Source organism: Festucalex cinctus, chromosome 6 (genome assembly GCF_051991245.1).
Source record: "Festucalex cinctus isolate MCC-2025b chromosome 6, RoL_Fcin_1.0, whole genome shotgun sequence".
In the NCBI taxonomy this organism is placed as follows: Eukaryota; Metazoa; Chordata; class Actinopteri; order Syngnathiformes; family Syngnathidae; genus Festucalex; species Festucalex cinctus.
In genome coordinates this window covers 29,716,571-29,744,070 of record NC_135416.1, presented here as the reverse complement: position 1 = coordinate 29,744,070, position 27,500 = coordinate 29,716,571, and the positions used below count along the sequence as shown (strand labels likewise).

The 27,500-nt window shown below is 42.1% G+C and overlaps 1 protein-coding gene across 1 annotated transcript in view; it reads right to left on the bottom strand.

Moving 5' to 3' along the window:
- The window catches only part of spcs3 (signal peptidase complex subunit 3), a 144,860-nt gene that overhangs the window by 70,024 nt on the left and 47,336 nt on the right, over positions 1-27,500 (bottom strand). The window contains exon 4 of the mRNA XM_077525056.1: positions 25,882-25,997. Coding sequence (XP_077381182.1) covers positions 25,882-25,997 — 116 coding nt within the window. The remainder of the gene's footprint in view (positions 1-25,881; positions 25,998-27,500) is intronic.

The following is a 27,500-nucleotide window of genomic DNA, read 5'->3' as shown; positions in this document are numbered from 1 at the left end:
TGCTCCGAATGTGCCAGTACCCCAATGTGCGAGTACCCCAACGTGCAAGTACCCCAACGTGCAAATACCCTAATGTGGCCCGGGCTGCGAGGGCCCTTTATAGCTGCTCGCAGCTCTAGTTATTAGGGCCCGAGCAGCGACTGCTGCGAGGTCCCTATTGTTTTTGTAAAAATTATTATTATTATTATTATTATTTATTCTCCGCAAACGATCGATTTGAATGTCCAATTTTGGCCCATTTTTGCACATTCACTGTGGTCATACTTTTCCCCCCTTTGCAAACAGTTTTAATCCCATTGACTTCAAACTCGGCATGTATCATCTCAAGACCTGAGACAACAACTGGGCAAAATATCTTGACTTTTCGGAATACTATATGATGAGGGCGGGGCATTAATTAAAATTTGTGTTTCGCAATGAAAAAGGATATGCTTAATAACTCCCCGGTACATGCTCCAAAAAATCCCAAACTTGACATGTATGTTTATAGTCAAGGCCTGAAGGTATCTCTATGACAATATTCAGTTATATATGCAGCGCCACCTAGCCCTTGAGGCGTGAAAAAAAAATACCCCACTTACGGTATTTTTACAAAAATTGTAAATTCATTCTAAGTGTGATAACTAAGTCATTTATGAATATTCTTTTAGTTTCCACCACTCAAAATGTTCACTAGAATCAAACCTATCCAAACATGCATACTTTTTTTATTTAGTTTGATTTAATTTTGATAGCCTCTATGGACAATAAAAGCAACATTGTGCAATGAGTACGAGCGATGATGGGTATAGATATTTTTCAAAAAAACCAATCAGGGCAACTTATTGCCTAAAAATAAAAAAGGATGCTGACTTTTGCAGATCTTAACGTTCACCAAAACCCATTGAGCTTGTCACACTCATCACACCTGGTGAGAAAAAAAAAAAAAATCCACATGCATAGGTTTATCATTCCGTTTTCAAAGAAATTCTGCTTCCAATGTGCCAGTACCCCAACGTGCCAGTACCCCAACGTGCAAGTACCCCAACGTGGCCCAGGCTGCGAGGGCCCTTTATAGCTGCTCGCAGCTCTAGTTTTGTATTGTTTTTTTTTTGTTTTTGTTTTTTTTAAGCTATTGTTTCATAAAATAATTATAAATGAAGGCAAAGTTCTATTCATTTATTTTTAATAATGAAAAATACATCTAAGTGCAATTTAAGGCACAATCCCTTCGTTTAAATAGGGAGAGTGTATTACAAAGTAGCCTAGGTCCACAATATTGAAAACAATATGAAAAGCAAGCGAGACAAGGAACAGCTGTCACTATGCCAGCGAGGTTGAGGCACCCAATGCTAACGCTAACAGCGAGCTGCTAGCCACGAATACCAGAGACTTGTACTGTATCAACAATGACGGCGTAATTAACTTGTGGTTTCTTTGAGTCCTAAATTAGCTATTTAATATACTTTCGGGGTGGCGTTATGATCGAGGTGGTAGAAAATATGTAATTTCAATAAAAACATTGATAATGCAAGTCAAAATGTCAAAAGCAAGTAGTCAATCTTGCTTTCACGCCAAGCCTCAAAATCATCATTGATGCAGAGGTCCAGAGCAGAACCAGCAGACAATAACCAACATTATGTTTCATGTGCTGATGAAACTCACTGGAAATTAATATGGTTGTTTTGATACAAGGAACAACGTTAACTAACTTAGCATTAACTTAGGACAGACTCATGTTACCTAGCAAGCCAGGACTTCACGTTACCTTACCTCTCACATTCCTCGCTGCTTTTTCCCTGCTGCGGCCGAAAAACTTATCCATCTAGGAGTTACAGGTCGAGTCAAATAAAAATAAAAATATATTTAACAAGTTGTTGTTGGCTAACGTTAACAAATGCAGTAATTCTCATCGCCAGCCCCTCCCTCTCTTTCGCTCGCTCTCTCTCCTCTTGACGTGAATAAATTACCATATTAATTAGCCATGTGCACATTGTTTATGTGGCGTGAATACATACAGTAGCAATGAATTATATACTAAATAGTATGTGCGCTGTAGTCTATGCTATGGAGACTTAAAACTCTGAAGTGATTGTATTTATTTATTTATTTATTTATTTTATTTTATTTTTTTGTGTGAAATTTTTACCGGGGCACTGCAGATCAATACTGGGGCACGTGCCCCAGTGAAATATGTCTGGCGACGCCGATGCTACTACTAATATGGAAAAATGATTAGGTATGCCCAGGATTCTCAAAGGGGGTGGCGGCCATCTAATGCTAAGTTAGCATGCTACTGCTAAATTAGCATGCTAATGTTAAGTTTGCATGTTAATGCTAAGTTAGCATGCTAATATTAATTCTAAGTTTTCATGCTAATGCTAGAGCTAGCTTAACATGCTAATGCTAGCTTAACATGCTAATGCTAAGTTAGCATGCTAATGATAATGCTAAGTTAGCATGCTAATGTTATGTTAGCTTCGCGTGGTAATGCTAAGTTAGCATGCTAATGCTAGCTTAGCATGCTAATGTTAAGTTAGCTTAACATGCTAAGCTAATTCTAAAATACTGCAAAGATAATGCCCATGCTAAGCTAATTTCCAATCTACTAATTTACACCATTTCAACGTGACATTCAAAACATTCAACTCATTAATTTCACTTTAGGGATGATTCAAGTTCATTCGCTACTTGATTCTTCAAACCTTACCCCATTTTTGTTTTTCTGCCCTAATTTCTTTATTTATTCACTGATTCACACTGTTCAAACTTTCAATTGTTCAGCTCTAAGTTCATGTAGTTCAAGTTGATCAAAGCCTGTGATGGTGTATAGGGGTGGTGTAGCTCAGTGACATGGAAGAGCCACTTACATCTACTTTCGAGTAACATTACTGCAATATTGATCAGCACCAACATGTCTTTTAATATGCAATGTCAAAATTAAACACTGTGCATTCATACCATATTTGGTCCATGATACAGTATATTTTTATTTTAAATTTTTCTTATTGGCTTACACTGTAAGCTAATAAAACATTTAGCAAGAAATTAACCCGATTCCCGTTTGATATGACTAAAATGTCAATCAAGACATAATGGAAGCCACATAATTACATATCTATTAACTGCATTTGTTCTTTTTTAAGCAGTTATGTACAAATTGTCCTGGATACTATTCCTGCAGACACAGATTGAGAAGTAAAGTACACCAACATTTGTCAAACTGTTCAGTGCATGTGGCTTTCCACCTTGTAAGAGTCAGCAGTCACATACAAAATTTCCGTGGAAATTTTCCTAGTTTGTTCATTAAATTCTTGTAAGTCCATCTCTGCAAAGGAGCTAATACTCATTGTACACCCTGTGACAACGAGAGCGCCACTACCACATACTACAGTGAATATGCAATTACACATTCTAGTACGGCATGCCTGAGGTCACAAATATGCCCCCCGGATTTGCACAGCACTACCACAGGGAGCCCCGTATGGAGCCACGACACTGCCAATAAGATTTGGTATTGGAAAAAAAAAAAAAAAATGTCATTGTGGAAAAAGCTGCATTGGCATTGAAACAAGTATTGGCATTGGAAAACAAGAATTGGCATTGGAAAAGGTTGTATTGAAAAATAAAATACAAACATTGAAAAAACACTTTTCTTCAACCATGTATTTTTTGTATTATGATGTATTTTTCAATGCCAATCTTCAGATTTTTTTTATGCATTCTCTCTCTCTCTCTCTCTCTCTCTCTCTCTCTCTCTCTCGTTTCACGGTTTTTCAGTTGCACTTCTCTTTTTTCAGTTTCAACTTATTGGCAGTTGTTGAATTGAGTAGATTGAGCAGGGTCAGATGAAACGTCATATCATGTAAAATGAGATAGCAAATTAATGGGCTAGACTCAATTCTTAGTTAGAGACCAATAGGTGTCTACAGGACTGATAAATATTCTTTGGCCTCTGGGTGTAGTTCCTCAAAGTAACCACCAGATGCCGCCAAACCTGTACAACTAAGCCACCCACTCAGCATTGCCCGGATAATTTTATATAAGATATAAATTAAATATAAATAAATGATTATCCTGAATTAAGTAATAATACACAACACAATCTATATTCGATAATTGTTAACCTGATTTTTGGATCAATGTTTGTAGCACATTGAAAGCCAACTATGAAGTTTTGCTGTCTTTCTTTTTCTTTTATTTTATTTTATTTACAAGCGATACTGTCTTTTATCGCTGATAATATTGCTGTAACTGCATTGAAAAGATTATCTGTATGTATTGTTTGATTTAACAAAGATATATACAAGATGTAACAGAGATTAGAATTAACCTGTTAAGTTCACGCTGAGAGAATTTGGGATTTAACATGTCATGTATATATATGTTATTCATGCTTGCTTAATTAATATATATATGATTTTATTGATTTTAACGTTCATCATTTGTCGAATAGAGCTGAAGACCTTGACATATTTTTATGCATGACTCATCATGCAACGCTGTGTATCCATGACACATTTGTAAGGAATGTATGACCTCATGACTCAGCTTCATGGCTCGTCTGTGGAAGATTACTGGAAATGAGTCCCAGCAAGTGCGCTTTGATATGAGAAGGTGCGCGGAGGGACATTCACCGGAAGGAGTCAGTGGTGTGGCCCAAGAGTATAAAAAGCCGTCACCAACTCTGAGCTACGCCCTTTTCACCCTGCGATGTATCTGGACAGAGTGTATGTTCGAAGATGGAATATAACTGCCTGCCTGGACTTTGGATTTTTACGAAGGACTGGGATTAAGCTGTGACTGGAATCTTTTTTTCAATGATTGGTAATGTACAAATCTTTTAGCAATAATGATGTATAATAGGAAGATATGAATGACTAATCGCGTGTTAGGGTGGGGGCCATTTAATACACTCTCATATCTTTAAAATTATTTTCAGCCAAAAACATCTTATTGTCGATCAGGTCTTAAGCTTTTCAGAGGAATGATCAATCTTGTAAAGCTTATTGTAAAAGGTTATACTATTTTTAATCTCCTGTTTTATTTTATTTTATTTTATTTTATTTTATTTTGATTGATTTAAAGTTTTATCATTAAATGTGATTTTTGATTTATATTGGTTGTCTTATTATCGTCAATAAAATTATTTAAAAGACAAGGTTCGTATTAATCATTCTACTATCTTGTCTCATATTGTTTTGATTTTATTATATTTATTTTCGGACGTTTTAATAAGTCCGAGGTCGTTCTATAAGACCTCATTTGTTTATGATTTTATTTTATTTATTTGAGGTCGTTCTATAAGACCTTTTTATTTGTTTATGATTTTATTTTTATTTTGGTCGTTCTATAAGACCTTCACATTTGTTTATGATTTTATTTTTATTTTTTGGTCGTTTTATAAGACCTTTACATTTGTTTATGATTTTATTTTTATTCGTTGGTCGTTTTACAAGACCTTAATGTTTGTTTATGATTTTATTTGGGACGTTTGATGAGCCCTCATTATTTTTTTGATTTTATTTTATTTATTCCGGACATTTTATAAGTCCACCTCATTATTTTTTCCAAGACGGACAACAGTAAAGGACGTTTGGAGGAAGGTAAGTGCATTTGAATAACCTCTAACCAATGCTTCCATCTGTATTAATATAAGTCAAATACTCCTGCTTGATATGTAACAAATCCGTATGATCCTAACAAGGATTATTAAATTACTAGGTCAATAACAAATGCAAACAACTCAGAGAAGTGGAGCTGCCAATGAAGTGAGGTGTACATGCTAGCATTCCTGGGCTCTGTGTGTGTGGTTACTCACTCAGGATTGATAGGTGTATGAAAACGGATTGGCCTCATGATAAGATGACAGTGAATAAACCTAGGTGAATCCACTTTGATATATCGGCTTATTTAATTCCCGTCTCCTCACGCTGACGCCTTAGAGCTGGTGAGGAAAAAGGGGAATTTCTAACCCTTTAATTGGAGAGTCGATCAGGACATATTTCCCGATTTAAGTCCTGCGGGTAAGCGGAAGTTGACATGTGGCGCCCAGACGTGGGGCTCGATTGACTCATTTTTGTCAAAATCGGGATCGATCGAGGCCCAAAACCGGAACCCGAGTGAGCGCGGCTCTGAGCGGAGGGCACAGTGCTTGGAGCTGATAGCGAACTCGCTGATAAATTGTCATGTCATACGACCCTGAGCTAACACAAAATAGTCTCTTTGATGAATAGTGTTTCATGGAAAAGAGCTTCTTTAATTGTGAAAATCTAGTGTGATTTTTGAGTTGAAGTTGATTGTACTATTTTGTGTTAAAGAAACGGTGACTGGCTCCCCCAGTAGACTTGCACTCTAAAAGAGTTTGAGTGTGAGAAGGCCATTCAAAGTGAATGGGCTTTAACAGCGACCTGCTGCTCTGGTCAGCTGTGAAGGTACTGATAGTGTACTTGGCAGAGCGCGCTGCGCCGCGCTTTCCTGAGGGAGGGGCTGAGTCAAGGGGTGGTTCAGGCCAGTCCACAAAAAGAAGGAGGGCTTGAACAGTTAGAGTTGATGTTGAGAGGCTGCTTGGAGAGAGGCAGCCTTTTTTCGGTTCCCCGACAGGAGTGTCCATTGGCACAAGAAGAAAGTCGTCGAGAACCTAGGAGGAAAGGTAGGTGTTTCCACTAGACTAATGTTCTAGTGGAGGCAGCCTTTTTTCGGTTCCCCGACAGGAGTGTCCATTGGCACAAGAAGAAAGTCGTTGAGAACCTAGGAGAAAAGGTAGGGGTTTCCACTAGACTAATGTTCTAGTGGAAGCAGCCTTTTTCGGTTCCTGACAGGAGTGTCCATTGGCACAAGAAGAAGGTCGTCGAGAAACCAAGGAGAGAAGGTAGGTGTTTCCACTAGACTAATGTTCTAGTGGAGGCAGCCTTTTTCGGTTCTTAGCAGACGTGTCCATTGGAACAAGAAGACATCCAGATCCCGGAGAAGAGAAGCGGGAAGGATTACAACCGACCCGAAAGGACAACACACCCCACTGTTTGAGAGAGGACATCCGCCGACGAGTAAAGGTAGGAAACCCGAAGGCGGTAGTCCCGATAGCAGTAGAGGCAACGTACACAGGTACGGAGCTGAGTAACCAGGAGCTAAAGTACGTCCCTGAACCCAAAGCGCGCGGGGAAGGCTTCGGAAATAGATAGCTCCACTCCTACAATAAGAAAGCAAAGCGGGCTATAGAACACGCTAGTGAAGTAATGGAAAGAATAATAGGGAGAAATGGGAGGGGAAAGCCCCCCAGGCCCACAGAGGGGGTAGCAGGGTTAATGCCTGCACCCCATCCTCTAGAACAACCAGATATACCAGTAGTGGTTATGCTACTGGGCGAAGGTGTAGATCGATGGCCACCAGGAGCAAGAAGGCACCTGGAAGTAAATAACCCTTCAATCCGTCCTACCGACCTCGCAGCTGAGGTGGAAAGGTCGGTGAAGGAAACAGGAGTGTTTGTGAGTGAATTTCCCGAAATAATGGGCATAGCAACAGTAGTGGTAAACCACCCCCAAGAGGGATGCACCTCTGGGACGGTGGGCCTTTGGGTCCACTGGTGGACTGTGTTGTTGGATGTGTATAACGTAGTGGAAGTAACTAGCACCGGAGTCCAGTGGGACTCTACGATTAAATCCCTCGCTGAGAAAATGCAGATAAGGGTGGAATTAGCAAATCCCAAGGGGGCTGAAGAATTAAGCTTCAACCTCTGGGAGCAGTCGGGATTTGATCAAAAGCAGAAAGAGTTACAAAAAATGCGGAAAAGGCCAGCTGAGGCCGTTGGTGAAGAGGGCTTTGTTGATATGGGCTCATGTGTCCATGAGGAGGATGCAGGAGCATCAGAAAATGAAAGCCCAGGAAAAAGTGTGAAAATGACTCCCCTGATAAGAACGACGCCCCTGGGTGGGCTGCCGGAGGAAACAAAAAAGGTTTCAATCGGGAATGGTGTAATATTGTGCCACTATGTGGGAAGCCCCTGGCAAATACGGGGGGATGCTATAGTGATAATAACAGATAGATCACTAAAACCGCATAGTAAAGCGCTTGGAAACATTTTAAGGCAGGAAGCGGGACAAGAATATGAATTAGAGGTTAAAAAAGAACTACAAAAAGATAATCAGCGGCCAATAATAGCGGCAAAAACTAGTGGCGGGAACACTCCCTACGGCATGATAATACACGTGCCAGGGACAGAGTGGAACCCCAATATCGATCAGTCACAATATGCGGACGAGATGGCAAAAGCATTGGAGAGGGGGGTCGACAAAGCGTTAGGAGAAGGAGCGGAGAGAATAGTGATGGCTGTAAATTGGATTAAAACTGGAAAGATGCAGTGGCAACAGGCTGAGTCCATAGCAGTAGCAGCGTTCACTCTAAGAGCTAAGACTCCTGTAACAACACCATCGGGAGTAGAATTTGTGATAGTAATATCAAAAAAGCAGAGAGAGGAACGAGTTAAATCAGTGACAGACGAGATTTTAACCCGTACTAGACAGATGCATCGTGAACGACGCCAGCCCCAGCAATCAATAAACGGAGAACCCAGGGACTCACCCCAGTCTTCATCCCCAGTTAAAACATCTCCCGTGCCTCTCCCGGTAAGTGGAAGGAAGTCAGAAGCTGCCCGGGAGGTGGAGGACGAAGAGCAAGAGGGACCGAGCAGACAAACCCCAAAGGGAAAAAACAAGGCCCCAAGGGGAGCGGTGACCTTTAGCCCCGTCACGTCTACCCCTGGAACAGCACGGCATCCCTTTTCGGGACAACCCCCCATGAAGACGGTGCCCCTGCCGCAGTGTTTGATGCCAGGAGATGGGAGCGAAGAGGAGGACGATGAAGAGCAAGCTCCTGTGTCGACCGCGACTGGCGCTAACCCCGCTGACGAAGACCAAGACTCAACCTCATCAGAAGATGACCCGGGCAACCCCGGCCAGAACCCGAAAATAGTGACAAGACCAGTTAGTAAAAGAAAGAAAAATCCTCAACCTACGTTGGACGTGTACCAATCCTCAGCAAGGGTAGCTAGAGATCTTAACCTGGGATGGATCGAGACAAAGGATGGGCGAAGAGCTTACATACCCGAGGCAGGGCAAGTAGATCGCCCCTATCCACCTGCCTGGCTCAATAAGCTAGATAGTAAAATGCCTCTAACTATGCGAATAATTTATCGCGAGGCTATTAACATTTTACAGGCTCCGCCATATACCACATTATTAATTCACCAAGACCTGACTAAGAATTTCAGGGATGGCTACGTGGCGGTGGCACATGATTTTATGTTGAGAAGGCTTAAAAAAGCAATAAATAATAAAGCAAAATGTGAGCTGAGAGCCGACGATGACCTAAATTCAGGTTCTGATAACGATGGAGCAGCGGTTACTGTAACGGTACCAGCCGCCCCAAGAACCTCTTTGAACCAACAGTCCCAATATGTGACACAGCTGGGATCAACTACAATAGTACCAAACCCAGTGCCCCAACCACATGACATGGAGGGGGATGTGCAACAATTTAAGACCCTGAAGGAGTTGGTTCGCCAAAAAGGTAGGCTAGAGACAGCTAAAGAGTATTTAGTTGAGACATGGCCTATGATTAGAGACGCCCCAGGAGGAGATGGTGCTAAGAAACTATGGCTTCAGTACATCATCGCTAGCCCTGTCGGACCAAACGAAACACCACAACAGGTCTACGAAAGATGGGTGGACGGCGAAGATGAGGATGAAGATGCCCATATTAGCAGGGCTAAAGAGCAACTCAAAAGGGACGTTTCACTGCTAAATGTGTGGCACAAAATTAAGGAAGTTATATCTCCAAATAGGTATATCAAAGTGCTGCGGATGATTGTCAAGGACAGAGGGAACGAAGCTGTCTTTGTGAAAATGGCCCCAAATAGCACGACGCTGAAAATTGAAGCCTCCGTTAAGAAGTGGGATCGCCTAACTAAGCACAACGCTGAGAAAAGGAGAACCGGACCAGTCGCTAGTCGCACCCGAGGGAGCGAACAGCAGGTCCAGCAGGGAGCTCAGCAACCAGTTCAGACTGTCCCCTACGTGAGACCTCAGCAGCAGAGAACGAACTGGAATCAGAGACAGGCCACCCAGCCAGGACAGCAGACGAGGCCCCAACCAAGACAGCAGCCAGCAGTGCGAAGACCAGGTCCAGCATATATGCCCAAAGAAGAATTTGACAAACTGAACCCAGAAGAAAGGAAGGCCTTCCTCGAGGCTCGCAAGGCTGCAGCCTCCGGGGGGCCTGGGAAATAATGGAAACAAAGGCACGGGTCACCCTAGTAGGGGTTTACAGAATAGGGGATAACCTTTATGCTAAGGTAGAGGGAGTGCCCTATTTAGTAGACACAGGGGCCGAGGTGTCCATGACCCGTAGAGCCTTAAAACGAATCGGACACCTAAAAGTAATGGTAGCTGATGGCTCGATTGCCAAAATGACGGTAGGGATTTGGAAGGGAATTGTGTGGGTGTTAGGACCATACAATTTGTTGACATTAAAAGATGCAGAAGAAATGAAGATACCTAAAAATAAAAGGCAAGCTGCGAAAAAGAGATGGGAAAAACTAAAACCGAAATTAGTGAAAGTAGGCCCTACAAAAATAATACCCGACCAAGAATGGTATAAATCAGTAGATGTACCTGCCGTAAAAGCCCAACAAATCCAAGACAGTGTATTAACACTGGAAGGGAAAAAGAAATTAGGTGAAATTCTAGACAAAGCCGCCATCGCACATTTTAACTCATTCACTGCCAGCCATTTTCAGAAAAGCGAGCTTCAGCTTGCCAGCCATTTTTGAGGATTTTGACTCATTTTTGAAGACCCACAGAATATTTTGTTCTATAGGTATATATACATGGAACCCACCAAATGAAAGGTTAAACCCTCTTCTTTCATTTAAAAAAAAAAGTAAGTTTCTAACATTCTCCCTTCTCTAGTTATTCGCATTAGAACAACACTAAGTTTAACCAATTTTTCTGTTTTTGACTAGAAAACGGAGAAAAACAGCTTTTTGTGAAAAGGTTCCTTTTGAGTTAAATTTTGACTTTGATGCCAATACTCTCTGCTTTTGTGGCATCTCAAACATCTGAACAGTCCTTTCCTTCGTTACAACAACATAGAAAACACAGAAAAATGTATTTTGATGGTAAATTTATTGATAACTATTGACAATTTAGATGAAGCAAAACAAAAACATTTTGAACTACATATACAAGTGGGAAAAATTTTGAACTACATACAACAATACAACTATTTACAATATTTACAACAACAAAAAAATAAATTCATTTTGAACTATATACATGTTTTGTGCATATGCACGAGTATGTGGGTGTGCACTGCTTGTATGAACTTTCAACTATTTACAAGTGTGTGTGGGTGCATGTGTGCGTGTGCATGTGAGAGAATGTGTATCGCCCCTATGATGTGTATTGTTTTTTGGTGTGGTATGATGTGAAGCAGCTTCCTGGGTGCAAGGGTACATGGCAAGCTGCACACCACATGGTGGTCTCCCTCCTTAGGCCTTTTCGTTGGCACACCCGACACCTTCTTGTTGGCACCAACTTCTTGCTGGTGGGCACCAACTTCTCCAGCCGATGTCTGCCCATTTGCCCATCAAGCCTGCTCTCCGGGTCTTTCATGTATGGGGCCCTTGTTTGATTCCCCACAGCTTGCTCATCACCCTGTCCAACTTGCTTTTTCACGGTCCATGAAACAACAACCTTTTTTATAAACGCAAGTAAGGTTGCAGGCTTCTGTGGGTTTTTGACCCTGTATAGAACATGTGCATTGAACATGCACAATTGAAAAAGATAAGTGACAAACTTCATTGACCAATTGACAGAGCGCCTGAGGAAGGGGTAATAAACAATGTTTTGGTCTAGTTTGTCCACCCCATTCATTGAACCATTGTACTCCACAACACATTCCGGTTTGAGAATGGTGACTTTCTCCTTGTTCCCCTTCTGCCACACTTCGACAGGATGCGTTCTGTCTTTATGGCAGGTTGTCACCATCTTGACAGTCCGCTTGTCCTGCCATGCAACAACCATCACCTTCTCATTGTGACAGACAAGCTTGCCATTTGCCCCCAAGCTTGTCTTGTTTGCCTCTCTTATGAGCTGAGGCTCCCCACGGTTCTTTCGGAGTGTCCCACACACATTCGTCTTTGCTGAAAGAAGACGCTCACAGAGGCCAATAGAGTTATAGAAATTGTCCATAAACAGGGTATATCCCTGACCTGTGAGGCGGTCAAGTAGTGTAAAAACAATGTCAGGCAGGGTATGGGATACACCAATGTATGGCATCAAGTTGAAGCAGTAGCCAGTCTCAGAATCACAAAGAATATATGATTTAATCCCATATTTGATGGGTTTTTGGGGGTTGTACACTTTGAAGGAGAGCCGACCACGCCACATCATCATGCCCTCATCTATACAAATGTTTTTTTTTGGAGTGTACAGATCTTTGAATTTGGCCACTACATAGTCCAGGACTGGGCGGACCTTGTGCATTTTGTCCGATGAATCATGTGCAGTGCCATTGAAGTGCAAATACCTCCAAATAATTTGATATCTATTTCTGGACATTGTTTGTCCAAAAAAAGGTGTGCTCTCAAATTCCTCTACACTCCAGTAGTCTTCCAAGACAGGTTTCTTGATGAACCCTGTAATGAAACTTAGGCCAAGGAAGGTTTTGAGTTCTTCTACAGTAAGTGGCCTCCAGTCGTGACTTCTACTGTATGGAAGTCCACAGGGGTTTTCCTGCAACCAATCAAGCGCGTTGGCATTTGTCTCATCAACAATATGCTGCAGCAGCTCATTGGTGATGAAAAGCTCGAGAAAATCGACCGGCAGGTCTGACTCCAGCTCCGCAGCAGAGCCCTGGGGTCCGGGCTTAGCGGTGAAGCGAATCCTTTTTGGCCTCCAGTGTGTCTGCTTCCAGGATTGATCCTCACTTCGGTTCAATGATCCAACTGTAAATTACAGAAAAATAAATACCATGAATTTTTTATTTATTGATGTGGTGTGATTTGTACTAAAAACGTTTTTACCTCTTTTAGCACCACCCAAAGCAGCCGCAGTTTTTCTGGATGTACCTGCTGTGAAACATAGAATCAAAAGATTACTTTTTGTTTTATTGCTATATTTTTTTGCGGATTTTTTTATTTATTTTTTTTTACCTCTCTTTGCTCTGCCAATCTGTGAGACCCGACTGGTGGATGGCCCCTCTGTAAATAATAGCAGCATATGATTTTTACTGCTGCCTGGATTTTTTTTCCTCTTTACCTTTGCTAAACATTTTCCTGCCCTTTCATACACTTAGATTTACACTAGTCATTTTCTCCTCATTGCTTGACTTCGTCTAGCTTTTTATATACATGCACAGATGTCGATCACTGAAAGAAGAACAATAAATAAGACTAACTAGTCCTTCTAGCATCAATGCTGTACTCCGTATCACATTTTTATCCCCACCCACATCGACAGAAAACCACAACTCGTACAGGATTTGACGATCGCGCAAGTTAGCTCATTATCACAACACATTTACGTCCACAGCAATAAAATGCATCATCTGTACAGCTGTTAGTAATGGCAACTGTGGCAACAGTGTAATAAATGAAGTGCATATAACGGAAAGACGAGGAGATCGCGAGTAAAGGCAAAGTTAGCGAGTTAGCTCTCACCGTCATCGCTACTCTGCGATGTGTCCGAGTCTTCGCTCCATTCAGGGGTTTTTGTGGGCAGATACTCATCCGATGAGTCGCATGACGTGTCCGTCCATTCAGTGGAATCGATGGATGCAGCAACAGATTCCTCCTGACTGCATTGTGAGCTCACGGGCTGACTAACATGCGGCTCCGTTTGCACACGTGGTACCTTGCTCCTCAACGTCATCTTTTCCCTTCTTTGATCGTCATTTTCGTCCAAAGATGACGATCCTCCACGTTTCTGGCTGGACTTTGGTTTCAACAAATTCTCCTCCAGTGTAAGCTGTCTAAAAGTAGACATAATGCTGGATTTGCTATTCTAATATGCTCTGCTATGCTAATATGCTCCGCTCTGCTCCGCTCCTCAACTACTCCTCAACTTCCGTTGGTGCGTCACGATGGATAAGCTCACTCCCAAGGCAGTGCTGCCATCTAGTGGTGGAAGTAAATAGGCTACAACCTTGAAAATCACACATCGGATGCCCCAGACCTTTATCCACAGTTTGCCATTAAAAAAAGGGATTGACGAATTAACTCGTCGAAGGCAGGGGGCGCTATTTTTCACTTTAACGAACCTACTCGTCCAAGGCAGTGAATGAGTTAAGAATGATTGCGGTGATTTAGGCGCAAATTATGTGCATATTATAATTGGGGGGGTACATCCGCCAGTGAGGCAATATCCCCTCAACCCCGGAGCAGTGGCCGAAATGGAGGTAATTGTAAAAGAATTATTAGCACTTGGCATTATTCGTGAAGAACTAAACCCTATTACCAATAGCCCAATTCAAGCTGTTAAAAAACCTAAAGCCGTAGGAGGGGGATGGAGGCCAGTCATTAACTTTAAAGCTCTAAACCGCCGAACGGTGGCTAACCGAGCGAGCCTCATAAACCCCCAGGCGTCTTTAAAAACATTAAGAGTAAAGAAGTATAAATCATGTATTGACCTTGCAAATGCATTCTTTTCCCTGAGAATTGCCAAAGCATCACAAGGGAAAACAGCGTTTACGCATAAAGGAAAAGCATACGTTTGGCAGAGGTTGCCGCAAGGATATAAGAACTCCCCGAATGTATTTCAATCAGCTGTCTTGCATATTTTGGAAGGTCTCCCAGTCACAGTTTACATCGATGATGTGTTCATCGCTAGTGACACGGAGGAGGAACATTTGGAGATTCTGCAGGCCGTAATCGAACGAGTGACGGAGGCAGGATTAAAACTAAATCTTAAGAAGTGTCAGCTGGCCAGGTTAAAGGTAGATTACTTGGGATTCCAAGTGTCTGAAGACTTGGGGCTGTCGCAAGCGTATCGAGAGAAAATAGAACAGATTTTGCCTCCAACGTCCGAGAACGAGCTACAGAAAATATTAGGACTGTGTAATTATGTTCGAGATCATGTTCCGTATTATCAGAAATTTGCGAGACCCCTTTATGCCCGATTGCGTAAGAATCCTAATGAAAATAAAATAAAAGATTGGCCTTGGTCAGCTAAAGACCAAGAGAATTTAGAAGGGCTTAAAAACGCAGTAAAAAATGCTATACGCCTCGAACCGAGAAGCTTGGAAGTCAGGTTGGTAGCCGAGATACAATGTGATGAAGATAATGCAATGGTAAGTGTTAGTAATGAAGGTGCCGGCTTAGTGACACTATGGACTTATACTATAAATAATGTTGAGAAAAAGTTTCCCCAGGAGGAGAGAGAATTAGCGGTTCTTGCTAAATATTGGGGAACATTAAAAGACCTAGCCCAGGGACAAGGCATAAAAGTTGTTACGCAGAGTCAAGTACATCGATACCTGCGTAAAGACACACTAGAAAGTACTAAAGCGACGAATGTGAGATGGGGGAGGTGGGAAGATATCCTGCTTGACCCTGACTTAGAGATAGGACCAGCAAAATCCATATCTAAAAAACAGGCGAAAACTGTAAATAGTGAGGAGAGACCATATGAATGGATTCTTTATACAGATGGATCCAAAAAGGGTGAAGACCAGTATGCCCACTGGGGCTTCATCCTGAAACACAATGGTAAAGAGATATGCCGCAGGAAAGGTCAGACTCCTGGCAGTGCCCAAGCAGGAGAGGCTACAGCGGTGTTAGAAGGATTGTTGGAGGCCATAAGATTACACGTGAGTCGAGTAAGACTTATAACCGATAGTCACTATTGCGCCCAGGCGCTCAAAGAGGACTTATCCATTTGGGAAGAAAATGGGTTTGAAGGAGCGAGGAGTAAAGAAATTGCTCATGCTGAGTTATGGAAGAAAATAGCCGAGTTAAGGTTAAATATGACTATCGATGTTGTTCACCAGAAAGCCCACGTCAAGGAGGGGGCTCACTGGAGAGGAAATGATGAAATAGATAAATACGTCCAAGAGAGAAGATTGGTAATTGTAGGAGCAGAAAAATGGGACAATACCCCCAAAGGAGGAAAAGTGGTCCCAGATGAGTTTGTGTGTGAGGTGACTAAGGCCGTACATGAAGCGCTAGGCCATGGAGGTGCCTTGCCCACAAAGAGAGAGCTGGAGAAACTGGAACTTTGGATCCCAGAAAAGAAAATCCGTTCAGTTATACGAAATTGCGAGTTGTGTAATAAGTATAATGCAGGACGCCGAGGGCAACGAGTGGACGGATTGACGATTAAAAGCACTGTTCCATGGGCATCAGTTTGCATGGACGTAGCAGGCCCCATGGGAGTAAACGGCACTAAAGGTGAGAAGTATCTTGTTGTGCTTGTAGATTCGATGTCAGGACATTTTGGATTAAAAGCGGTACGTAATGCGAATGCTAATAGCGTACTAAAAACATTGGAAAAGGGTTGTATGTGGTTAGGCATACCGAGAGAGTTAAGAACTGACAATGGAACTCATTTCAAAAACGCTACAATAGACAGGTGGTGTCAAAAGTGGGGAATAATAAGGACTTACTCTCCGCCTTACACCCCTCAAGCTAATGGCGTGGCTGAACGAACCATTGGCCTAGTTAAAAGTTGGCTCGGGAAAAATGCTAATGGAAAAGAATGGAGTGAAAAATTGGTGGAGTTGGTCAAGGACTTGAATGGGAGGAGCAGAGCAGATAGACCTTCCCCTTCAGAGGCGTTAAACCAGCGCCCCTTTGTCGCTCCTGAGGTAGGACGAATGCAAAGTACAGAAAACACTCAGAAAGGAAAGTGCCCATTTCAGGTAGGACAGAGAGTGTGGATAAAATCTCATGGTCCATCTGATAGCCAGGCAGTAAAAGCAAAGTATGACCAATCTGACGTCATTGAAGAAGTTTTAGACAGAAATACAGTGCGATTAAAAAAGAAGGGACTCCAAGGGGTAGAGCAGCTAAAACCAATGCCAGTTAATTCAGCCTAAAGCTAAGGAGAAAGACAAATAATTAAAAAATGGAAGCAGCCACTCCCGCCTTTGTCAAGCTCGTTATGGTGAAAGGAGCTGTCATCGTGCGGAGGACTGAAAAGGAAGTAATGGTTGGTAGGGCATTTAATCTTTGGATAAATGCAATAAGAGGATATATTGTTAATAGAGTAGAAGATTTTAGTTGGCAACCGGCTATCTTGACCTGCATAATTTGTAGTGGAAGCGAGGAGTTGAGGAGCCAGTGGAATGTGGAACAGATATCCGACGAAGGCTGGTTGGACGAGCTTAAGCCGGATTTGAGCGAGGTAGGCACGGCTAAGATATTTGAAATACAGGTATGTGGGTATTGTAGAATAAAGAGCCTACCTAGAATAAAAGTGCATGTTCAGTGGGATTTAGCCCCGCAAGAGAATACAGATGCACAGTATTGTAAATGTATGTGGGATGGAGAGAAGGTATTGTATTGTCAACATTGTTGGATGAGAATGGAAAGAGGTTCACTGATAAGAGCTGGGGAAGCCGAAGGGTGGCAGCTAACTAGAGCGGAAACCCCGATAAAGTCGCTGAGTTCCGATTTGCTGACCTATTGGCCTATGGAGATAAACGAGAGGACGTGCGACTTGAGATTTCAGGCGCTGCTTTATAACAACTGGCCGCCGGAAGGAGGTGAGTATCGCCCGGCTCCGCTTATTGTTGGCTCGGAGGCGACGCCAACTCTAATATATATTGAACCTAAGTGTGTAGTTGAACCAGGGGTACCCTGGGCCACAGTAATCAATGGTGTGTTAGCCCGAGGGGATATTCCGATGGAAACATTACCTGACGTCCCACAAGAAAGGGTAATAAATATTAGTAGTATGTGTAGTAGTAATGTGTTAATGTACGCTACATTGGATAAAATGGAATATAAGGCTAAAACAGCAGTAGTAAGGGTGAGTCCAGTGGTGTCGCCTCAACAAGATACGAGGTCTGACACAGGATACTGGATAAAAGTAAAAATAATGATGGCCATGAAACCTTATGAGGGTATATACTCATTGGGAATGGAAGTGTCAATGAGTACGGAGGAGGAGGCCAAGCGGCTTCACCCCAAATGTACTTTTTATAGGGAGTGCCATAGTAGTGCACAGATAAGAATGTATAGTGGTAGAACCTATAGAGATGAAAAGGGTGAAAAAATAAGGCCTAGTGGTAATGAGAAGATGATGGCATTAGCTCAGGTGGCCACAGAAAAGCTAGAAAAACTTAATGCGAGTTCATTAAGTGAGGGAAGGCTCGGGCAAGAACGAGTGACCCATGTCAGGGGAAAATCTGACCTTAGAGGTCGCCCAAAGGAAAAATGGTGGCAAGGATGTCCATACCCGGGTTGTACCGGTGAAGGACATGTAGTCGGCGACCACAAAAGACATTGGTCGCTACGTGGATGTCCTAGTTTTAACGAGGCAAATCCATGTCAGTATAAATCACCTAGATGGAAGGAATTGGTGAGAAAGTGTAGAAAGGCCCCTCATTCCGTTTTTCCCCAGGAGGAACAGATGGAGATGGGTAAAGTATTGGAAACTCCAGCTGCGAGGTCAAAGGCGGAATGGAGGGAAGGGCCAGACATGATGAAGATAAGTAGTCAAAAGATCAAAAAAGCTAGGAAAATTGATTATCAATAAATTGGAAAAATCCTCCTATTTAAAAGAAAATAAATTTTTGTATATAGAAAAGATAACTGGGTAAGGAAGGCCAACCCCCAAGAAAAGGAGGAGGAGCTAATGAGATGTTAAAACGCAACAGTCCTTAAAGGACAAGACCAAAAGAAGAAAGCATGAAACGGAGCTACGAGATGGAGGAAGAGCAAGGTTGTAGCAAGCTAGTAATACTAGAGCTAAGCTCTAGTACTAAGCTAGAAGACCCACCGGACACAGTTGATGAACAACCTAAAGCTATTAACCGCCAGCGACAAAATTGGAGGTATGGAAAGGTTTTGATAACTATCAAACTTTGTTTTATGGCAATATTTTTGACATATTATTTGATGAGACAAAAATCTAGCATCGCTAGAACAGCCCCTATTAATCCCCTCGACCTGGTAGAAATACGGCATGGCACCACTAAAATAACCAATCAGACGTGTTGGAAGGTGGAAGTGAAGCATGTTTGTGAAGAATGGAGAAGGAAGAAGGGAGCCTGCGGTGCCGGGGAGGAAAAACCCTGTGGGATAGGATGGAGAAGGGAGAGGATTGCAACCCTAAATTCCTATCTTCGCACCTTTAACAGCACATATTATAATGAAACCCTAGAGGTCTTGAGAAGAAGTATTATATATCCTGCGAAATCAAAAAGCAAGTGTGCACATCCAGTGATTTTACGAGTTGATAACACAACAAGCGACTTTACAGTCAATATTACCTTGTTATGTCTGGAGAAGCAAGAACAAAGAATCATCAGAAAGAACTGGGTCCAGATCGGGAAGGAAGAACCTGCTTGGTACTTCAACGAATATTGTGCAAGACTGCCAGATGCAACAGGTGGATACTGGCTGAAGACAGGCCATGACGCCTCTGACTTTACCTACCCGGCGGCCCCACGGAATGACACCTGTACCGAATTTCGCCCGGCATGGGAACGATGTTGGAACTGTATAACCTTTCGGTGCGAGGAGCCAGGGACCAACGGGACCACAGATTACTTGCCAGGTACTCCTACTCCATCATCAGGTAGGTCACCTAAATTTCTTAAATTACGTCGGTTTGCAAAATTTAAAAAGCCTGTACCAATATCACAGAAAAAATTAGTAATAACGCGACGGCCAGGATGCAAGTTAATGTTAGAAAAGGCCCAGTCGTATAATAATAGCCATTGTGATTGGAATATGATGAAATATTGTTTTGAGCCCTATCATATGTTTTGTTATGCAGATGAGGGTAATATAATTACACCCTCCGATATAGGGCTTAGGCGTGATGTAAGGTTAATCCTGAGTCACTTTATTAGATTATATGCCGGAAATGCATTAGATCAAGAGAAAATAGAAGTGAAACATGAAGTATGGCTAAATGATTCCTTTCCATGGATATGGAAAAGAGATACATATATATTGAAATCAACCTTTAATAAAACTTTGGGAATAAATGTGTTAAAAGTAGTATGGGCACGGATGTGGGCTCAACGTATTCCTACACCGGATGATTTATATAATGTCCCAAAAGGGGATTTTGATAAAATTGACCAATGTGTAGCATTGAGAATGTATAACAGATTGCATAGGAAGGAGTGGATAAGTGGAATTTCACCACGATGCCCCTTGGTGGAGATAGGAACACCACCTTTGACTCATTGGATATATAACTGTACAGGGTTGAACACAAACCTAACGATTAAAGGAGTGCTACAAGCATGGAAAGAAGGACACACGAGAGATGAGAGTAAGACGTGGTGGGGGCTCAATAAAGATGAGATGGTTCAGGATGTGATACCTTGCTTAGGAGAGTCGGAGAATTATTGGATTAAATATCAATATATGGCGACGGTGTATTCTAAAGAGAACGATATTTGGCCTGACATTGAAAGACCAGCCTTATATGCTAATCCAAGACCATGGGAAATGTTGTGTAAGGGGGGAGAGTCCGTGAAAAATTTTAATGAATGCACAATTGTATTAGCACGTATACCCTGTTATAAAGTCTCCCGATTTCAGAATTTTTGTAATGTACGTTATCGCGATGAAAATTATGCCAACTATGAGGGGGAAGTATGGATCAAGGATAATAGTAATCAATGGATCCGGAGTCAAGCTGCAGGTAGAGAATATTGTACGCGATGGGACAAAGATCATGACTTATCCAAAATGGTAGGATTAAGAATGATCCCCAAGCCTCCTGACTCTATTATGCAGATCTTAGAAGGTCACGCATTTAGGAAGACCCTTTGTAAAGGGGATATAGTTACAGGGTTTGATTGGCTGGGATTTAATAAAATTTATGGCCCTGGCACATGCCACGAACCTGCTGAAAGATGGCTGCATTGTGGACACAGTGACGAATATGATCATAAGGGGGAACATGTATGTATTTGGTATGAGAGAATAGGATTGGCAATAAAAGGTGTAGTAAAAACTGTGGCCACTACAGCCGGGGAAGTTGTAGAAGATGTAGCAGGGATGGCGATTATTGGGATAAGTACAGGGCTGTATGGTTTATTATATGATGTAGGACTATGGTTCCTGCTAGTGTCAGGAATTGTTCTGTCAGCAGTTATAGCTGTTGCAGTTATCAAAAGAGGGATTTTGGCATTATCTACCCACCGAAATTATAAAGGGAAAACCTCACCAAATAAGGTTAAAGCTCAGTTATTGGCCAACGAGCTGCAGAAAAAATGGGGGGGCCGACTAAGGGGAAATTATTGAGAAGTGGGGATGGGCTTCAGAAAAGGGCGGGATCGATCCAATTATAGATAAGACGCCCTAGCCCTGACTTCCTCACTTCTCACTGAAATCTTTTGGCGGAACAGTAACCAACAACTAACCATGGCTTGTAATGCTTTGGGTAAAGGTATTATTGGAAGACCAGGCGCCCTTCAAAACGTGAGTAATGAAGTGGAATATTGGATAATTTTTATAATATGGCTTTTTTATTGTTGTGTCGGATATAGCGAACAACTAAATTAATAGTGTGGGGAATAATTTTAATTCTCCTTTGGTTATGTCTGGTCGACCACTTGGTTTTAGTAATTTGGGTTTTTATCTATGTATTTTTTTTTTTTTTTTTTTATTTTACTCTCCCGCCAAGAGGTTCCGCTACTCGGAAGAGCGACCACACTCTCGCTCTCCCGTAGTAGAGGTGTTCCGCATTGATGGAGTAGATGCGGATGGAAACTTAGACTAAGATTAGAATGTATATATTGGGAGCCGCAATATTTTAGGTTTCCCTCGGGTCTAAGAATTGTCGAATTTTGGATGTGTGTTTAACAGGATAACCAGGATCAGCCGCAGTGTGTCTTCTGTGGAAGTGATCTCCTCACGTCCGCTTGGGTGGTGGGGGACGCTTTCTATGGACACTGCTGCTATCCTTTGCCCGCAGTGGATGAGGGTAGAGAAATGTGGCTCATACCAGACGGGCTTTTTCTAAATTTCGTCAGTGATTTTTTTATTGATATCCAGTGTGGTTCCTGGATATGGCCTGGCTTTGCTGACCTCGCGGGCTCAAGTAAGTTGGAAGGTTTGGTTCAAAGTCGCTTGAAAGAGATACGTTATTATTTTAACGTTGAGGGTGAATTTATCGGGAGAACTTTCCCTTTAATGCGCATGATATGGCGCCTGCCTGACGGTGCTCGGCGCTTGACATTCAACACATTGGCTGGCTTCTGTGTAGCCGCCACTCCTTTGAGACAGGTCGGATCCAATCAGGATGAGTGGCCCTACGAGCCTGTAACGCCCTCCTCGCCCTTCCTGGACCGGGTTGACGAGCCTGGGGAACCCAGAGCCGCCCGACAGGATGTTCCAGTTGGTAAGGTTGTGCCACTGTTGAGATCACCCTCCCCCACGGTTACATCGACCACTGATGACCTGGAGGGTGTGCAAGGCGAGGATGGGGGTGGAACGGGGTCATCTCCCTCCCTGATGATAGGTGAACTGGGCCTGTGGTCTCCTCTTACTGATCCTCCGTCCGACTCCTTGCCTTCTGAATCCCCGGTGTCTCCGTTGCCGGAGGACACAAGGGGGTTGCATGCAGGTGACGGGTTGGATGGGGGCTTTTGAGGTTGATCAGTTTGGACACCATTGATCTCTAGGAGGGGGTGTTGAATTGAGTAGATTGAGCAGGGTCAGATGAAACGTCATATCATGTAAAATGAGATAGCAAATTAATGGGCTAGACTCAATTCTTAGTTAGAGACCAATAGGTGTCTACAGGACTGATAAATATTCTTTGGCCTCTGGGTGTAGTTCCTCAAAGTAACCACCAGATGCCGCCAAACCTGTACAACTAAGCCACCCACTCAGCATTGCCCGGATAATTTTATATAAGATATAAATTAAATATAAATAAATGATTATCCTGAATTAAGTAATAATACACAACACAATCTATATTCGATAATTGTTAACCTGATTTTTGGATCAATGTTTGTAGCACATTGAAAGCCAACTATGAAGTTTTGCTGTCTTTCTTTTTCTTTTCTTTTATTTTATTTACAAGCGATACTGTCTTTTATCGCTGATAATATTGCTGTAACTGCATTGAAAAGATTATCTGTATGTATTGTTTGATTTAACAAAGATATATACAAGATGTAACAGAGATTAGAATTAACCTGTTAAGTTCACGCTGAGAGAATTTGGGATTTAACATGTCATGTATATATATGTTATTCATGCTTGCTTAATTAATATATATATGATTTTATTGATTTTAACGTTAATCATTTGTCGAATAGAGCTGAAGACCTTGACATATTTTTATGCATGACTCATCATGCAACGCTGTGTATCCATGACACATTTGTAAGGAATGTATGACCTCATGACTCAGCTTCATGGCTCGTCTGTGGAAGATTACTGGAAATGAGTCCCAGCAAGTGCGCTTTGATATGAGAAGGTGCGCGGAGGGACATTCACCGGAAGGAGTCAGTGGTGTGGCCCAAGAGTATAAAAAGCCGTCACCAACTCTGAGCTACGCCCTTTTCACCCTGCGATGTATCTGGACAGAGTGTATGTTCGAAGATGGAATATAACTGCCTGCCTGGACTTTGGATTTTTACGAAGGACTGGGATTAAGCTGTGACTGGAATCTTTTTTTCAATGATTGGTAATGTACAAATCTTTTAGCAATAATGATGTATAATAGGAAGATATGAATGACTAATCGCGTGTTAGGGTGGGGGCCATTTAATACACTCTCATATCTTTAAAATTATTTTCAGCCAAAAACATCTTATTGTCGATCAGGTCTTAAGCTTTTCCGAGGAATGATCAATCTTGTAAAGCTTATTGTAAAAGGTTATACTATTTTTAATCTCCTGTTTTATTTTATTTTATTTTATTTTGATTGATTTAAAGTTTTATCATTAAATGTGATTTTTGATTTATATTGGTTGTCTTATTATCGTCAATAAAATTATTTAAAAGACAAGGTTCGTATTAATCATTCTACTATCTTGTCTCATATTGTTTTGATTTTATTATATTTATTTTCGGACGTTTTAATAAGTCCGAGGTCGTTCTATAAGACCTCATTTGTTTATGATTTTATTTTATTTATTTGAGGTCGTTCTATAAGACCTTTTTATTTGTTTATGATTTTATTTTTATTTTGGTCGTTCTATAAGACCTTCACATTTGTTTATGATTTTATTTTTATTTTTTGGTCGTTTTATAAGACCTTTACATTTGTTTATGATTTTATTTTTATTCGTTGGTCGTTTTATAAGACCTTAATGTTTGTTTATGATTTTATTTGGGACGTTTGATGAGCCCTCATTATTTTTTTGATTTTATTTTATTTATTCCGGACATTTTATAAGTCCACCTCATTATTTTTTCCAAGACGGACAACAGTAAAGGACGTTTGGTGGAAGGTAAGTGCATTTGAATAACCTCTAACCAATGCTTCCATCTGTATTAATATAAGTCAAATACTCCTGCTTGATATGTAACAAATCCGTATGATCCTAACAAGGATTATTAAATTACTAGGTCAATAACAAATGCAAACAACTCAGAGAAGTGGAGCTGCCAATGAAGTGAGGTGTACATGCTAGCATTCCTGGGCTCTGTGTGTGTGGTTACTCACTCAGGATTGATAGGTGTATGAAAACGGATTGGCCTCATGATAAGATGACAGTGAATAAACCTAGGTGAATCCACTTTGATATATCGGCTTATTTAATTCCCGTCTCCTCACGCTGACGCCTTAGAGCTGGTGAGGAAAAAGGGGAATTTCTAACCCTTTAATTGGAGAGTCGATCAGGACATATTTCCCGATTTAAGTCCTGCGGGTAAGCGGAAGTTGACACAGTGTTTTAACGTGGAGGGCCGGGTGCGGGGTTTGGGCGGGGCTTTGACCAGGAGAACGCCTTCCAGCTTTTCCGGAGAGGAGAGCGCGCCCTCTGTCGGCTTAACACAACACCTGAATTCTCTGTGTCATATATTATACATATTTAGCTAGCATGCTAAGTGGTTTACTACAGAAACACTAACACTAATGCCACAAGGTTATATGTAGAAAAAACACAGACTTACAGGCGGTTTAGGAGTTCCTGGTCAACTTTTGCATCCACGAGTCTGTGACGATATGCCACAGGGAACTCAGGTATTGCCTTTAGCCGACAGAGGGCGCGCTCTCCTCTCTCCTCTCTCCTCTCCGGAAAAGCCGGAAGGCGTTCTCCTGGTCAAAGCCCCGCCCCAAACCTCGCACCCGCCCCTCTATGTTAAAACACTGCCAATAGGTTGAAACTGAAAAAGAGAGAACCCAGCGAGTTGAAACTGAAAAACCATGAAACTCGGAAAAAAAAAGAGAAAGCGTAAAAAAAAATCTGCAGATTGGCATAGAAGAAGACATCATAATACAAAAATATGGTAAAAGAAAGTAGTGTTTTTTCAGTGTTTGTGTTTTATTTTTCAACACAACCTTTTACAATGCCAATTCTTGTTTCACAATTCCAATACTTGTTTCAATGCCAATGCAGCTTTTTCCACAATGACAATTTTTTTTTTCATGCCAAATCTTATTGGCAGTGTTGTGGCTCCATAGCCCTGCCCCACTATTTGAGAAGAACTGGTCTAAATCTACTTTCAGCAAAAATCCAGCCACATGTATGTCTTACCTGAGACCGTTTCCATCATCAAAGAAGAAGTATTTGGATTTTGTCTCTCTGAGGTTCAGTTTGTTGTTTTCACCTCGGAGGACAATCTTATCCCAGAGCACCACCTGGTTCAAAGACTGGCATGTGCGCGCACACACACCCACAGACACACACCCACCCCCACGCATGCATACACACGCACACACACCCACACAAACACACACAAGCACATTTTGAGATGAGCATATTTCAACCACTTTCTGTTTTGCGCAGACCCTGAGGTGACAGAGAAGATACAAAAATCTTTGGTCCCTCGCAAAAAAAAAACAAAAAAAAAAACATGATATTTGAACACATAACATGGAGCATAAAAACAAAATACAAGTCTAGTGAAAGCTCATTCGAGAGTCAAGGGGCGGTAGCTTTAAAAGACCGGTCTCCGCAAGTCTCAGAGATTTGGAATTAACTGTTGATCCTGCGCACATTCAGATGTGCTTTTCGCTCCCAACTGGAGGGACATGACCACCGGCAGTTCTGATCAGGTTTGTTGACAGAAAGAAAAAGATTGCTCTTCTGAGAGACCGTCACAAGCTTCGTGGTAAACATGTCTACATCAACGAAAATCTTACCAAACGAAATGCTGACGTCGCCAAAAAGGCACGACAAATGAGAAAGAATGGACTTATCGAAAGCACGTGGACAAAAGATTGCCGAATTTTCATTCAAACTAAAGATAACTCTGGTCAACAAAACACACGAATTGTGAAAACAGTTTGAGAATTGGCGGAGCTTGAGAGACTTCAACAACAGTAACTTACATCATTAATTACCCAAAACTGGCGTTGTATATGATTACTTGCTGTACATTCCAAGGCTAACTCTTGTTTATACACCTGCATTGATAACATGTATTGCTGTTCCCATTTGAATCTAAATATTGTCTGGCTCGAATTCCGTTTGGACATTTGTTGTAACAGTCAAGGCTACATGATAAGGCTGTATTGTGGCTACAATGAATCTGCTGTCAATACGCAAAATGGGGGTTGGTGGTCTGGTTCCTGGAGTGCGGATGGCGTGGGCCGCTCTGCTGGGTGAGCGAGGCTGGGCAGCGCTCAGGAGTCATCAAAAACTACGAGGTGCTGGCAACGGTGGTGACCAGAATCGAAGCTAAAACTGCTTGAAAGCAGTGGGCTGAATGCGGGCCGATCTACTCTTCTGGAAGCCACAACATGTGTGAAAGCTGATCCGAGGTCAGCGAAGACACTACTGGTGAAAGAAGAAATGCGCTTGTCTTGGCTGCTCGCCTGGCGGGGTGGGCCTGCTGGTGGCGTCTGGGGACAGATTTACCAGTTCCAAATGACTGGGACTTGCCACAATCTACACACGGACATTCAAGATGAACTGAGCGAGCACAGCCTAGGATAGTATGGGACGAATAACGATAAAAATCAATGACTATTCTAAATAATGTATATGACTGATGCGTTATAGTAATGGGTCGATGGGGACGGGTGTCCGACCGTCTATGAGTAGGTCGGTACTTCACCAAGTGCAAGACGATTACGCCCAATTCACACCAACTGCGGAATGGATACCATGCAGTTGCCGTACGGCGGCCGTACGGATGTCGCAAGATTAGA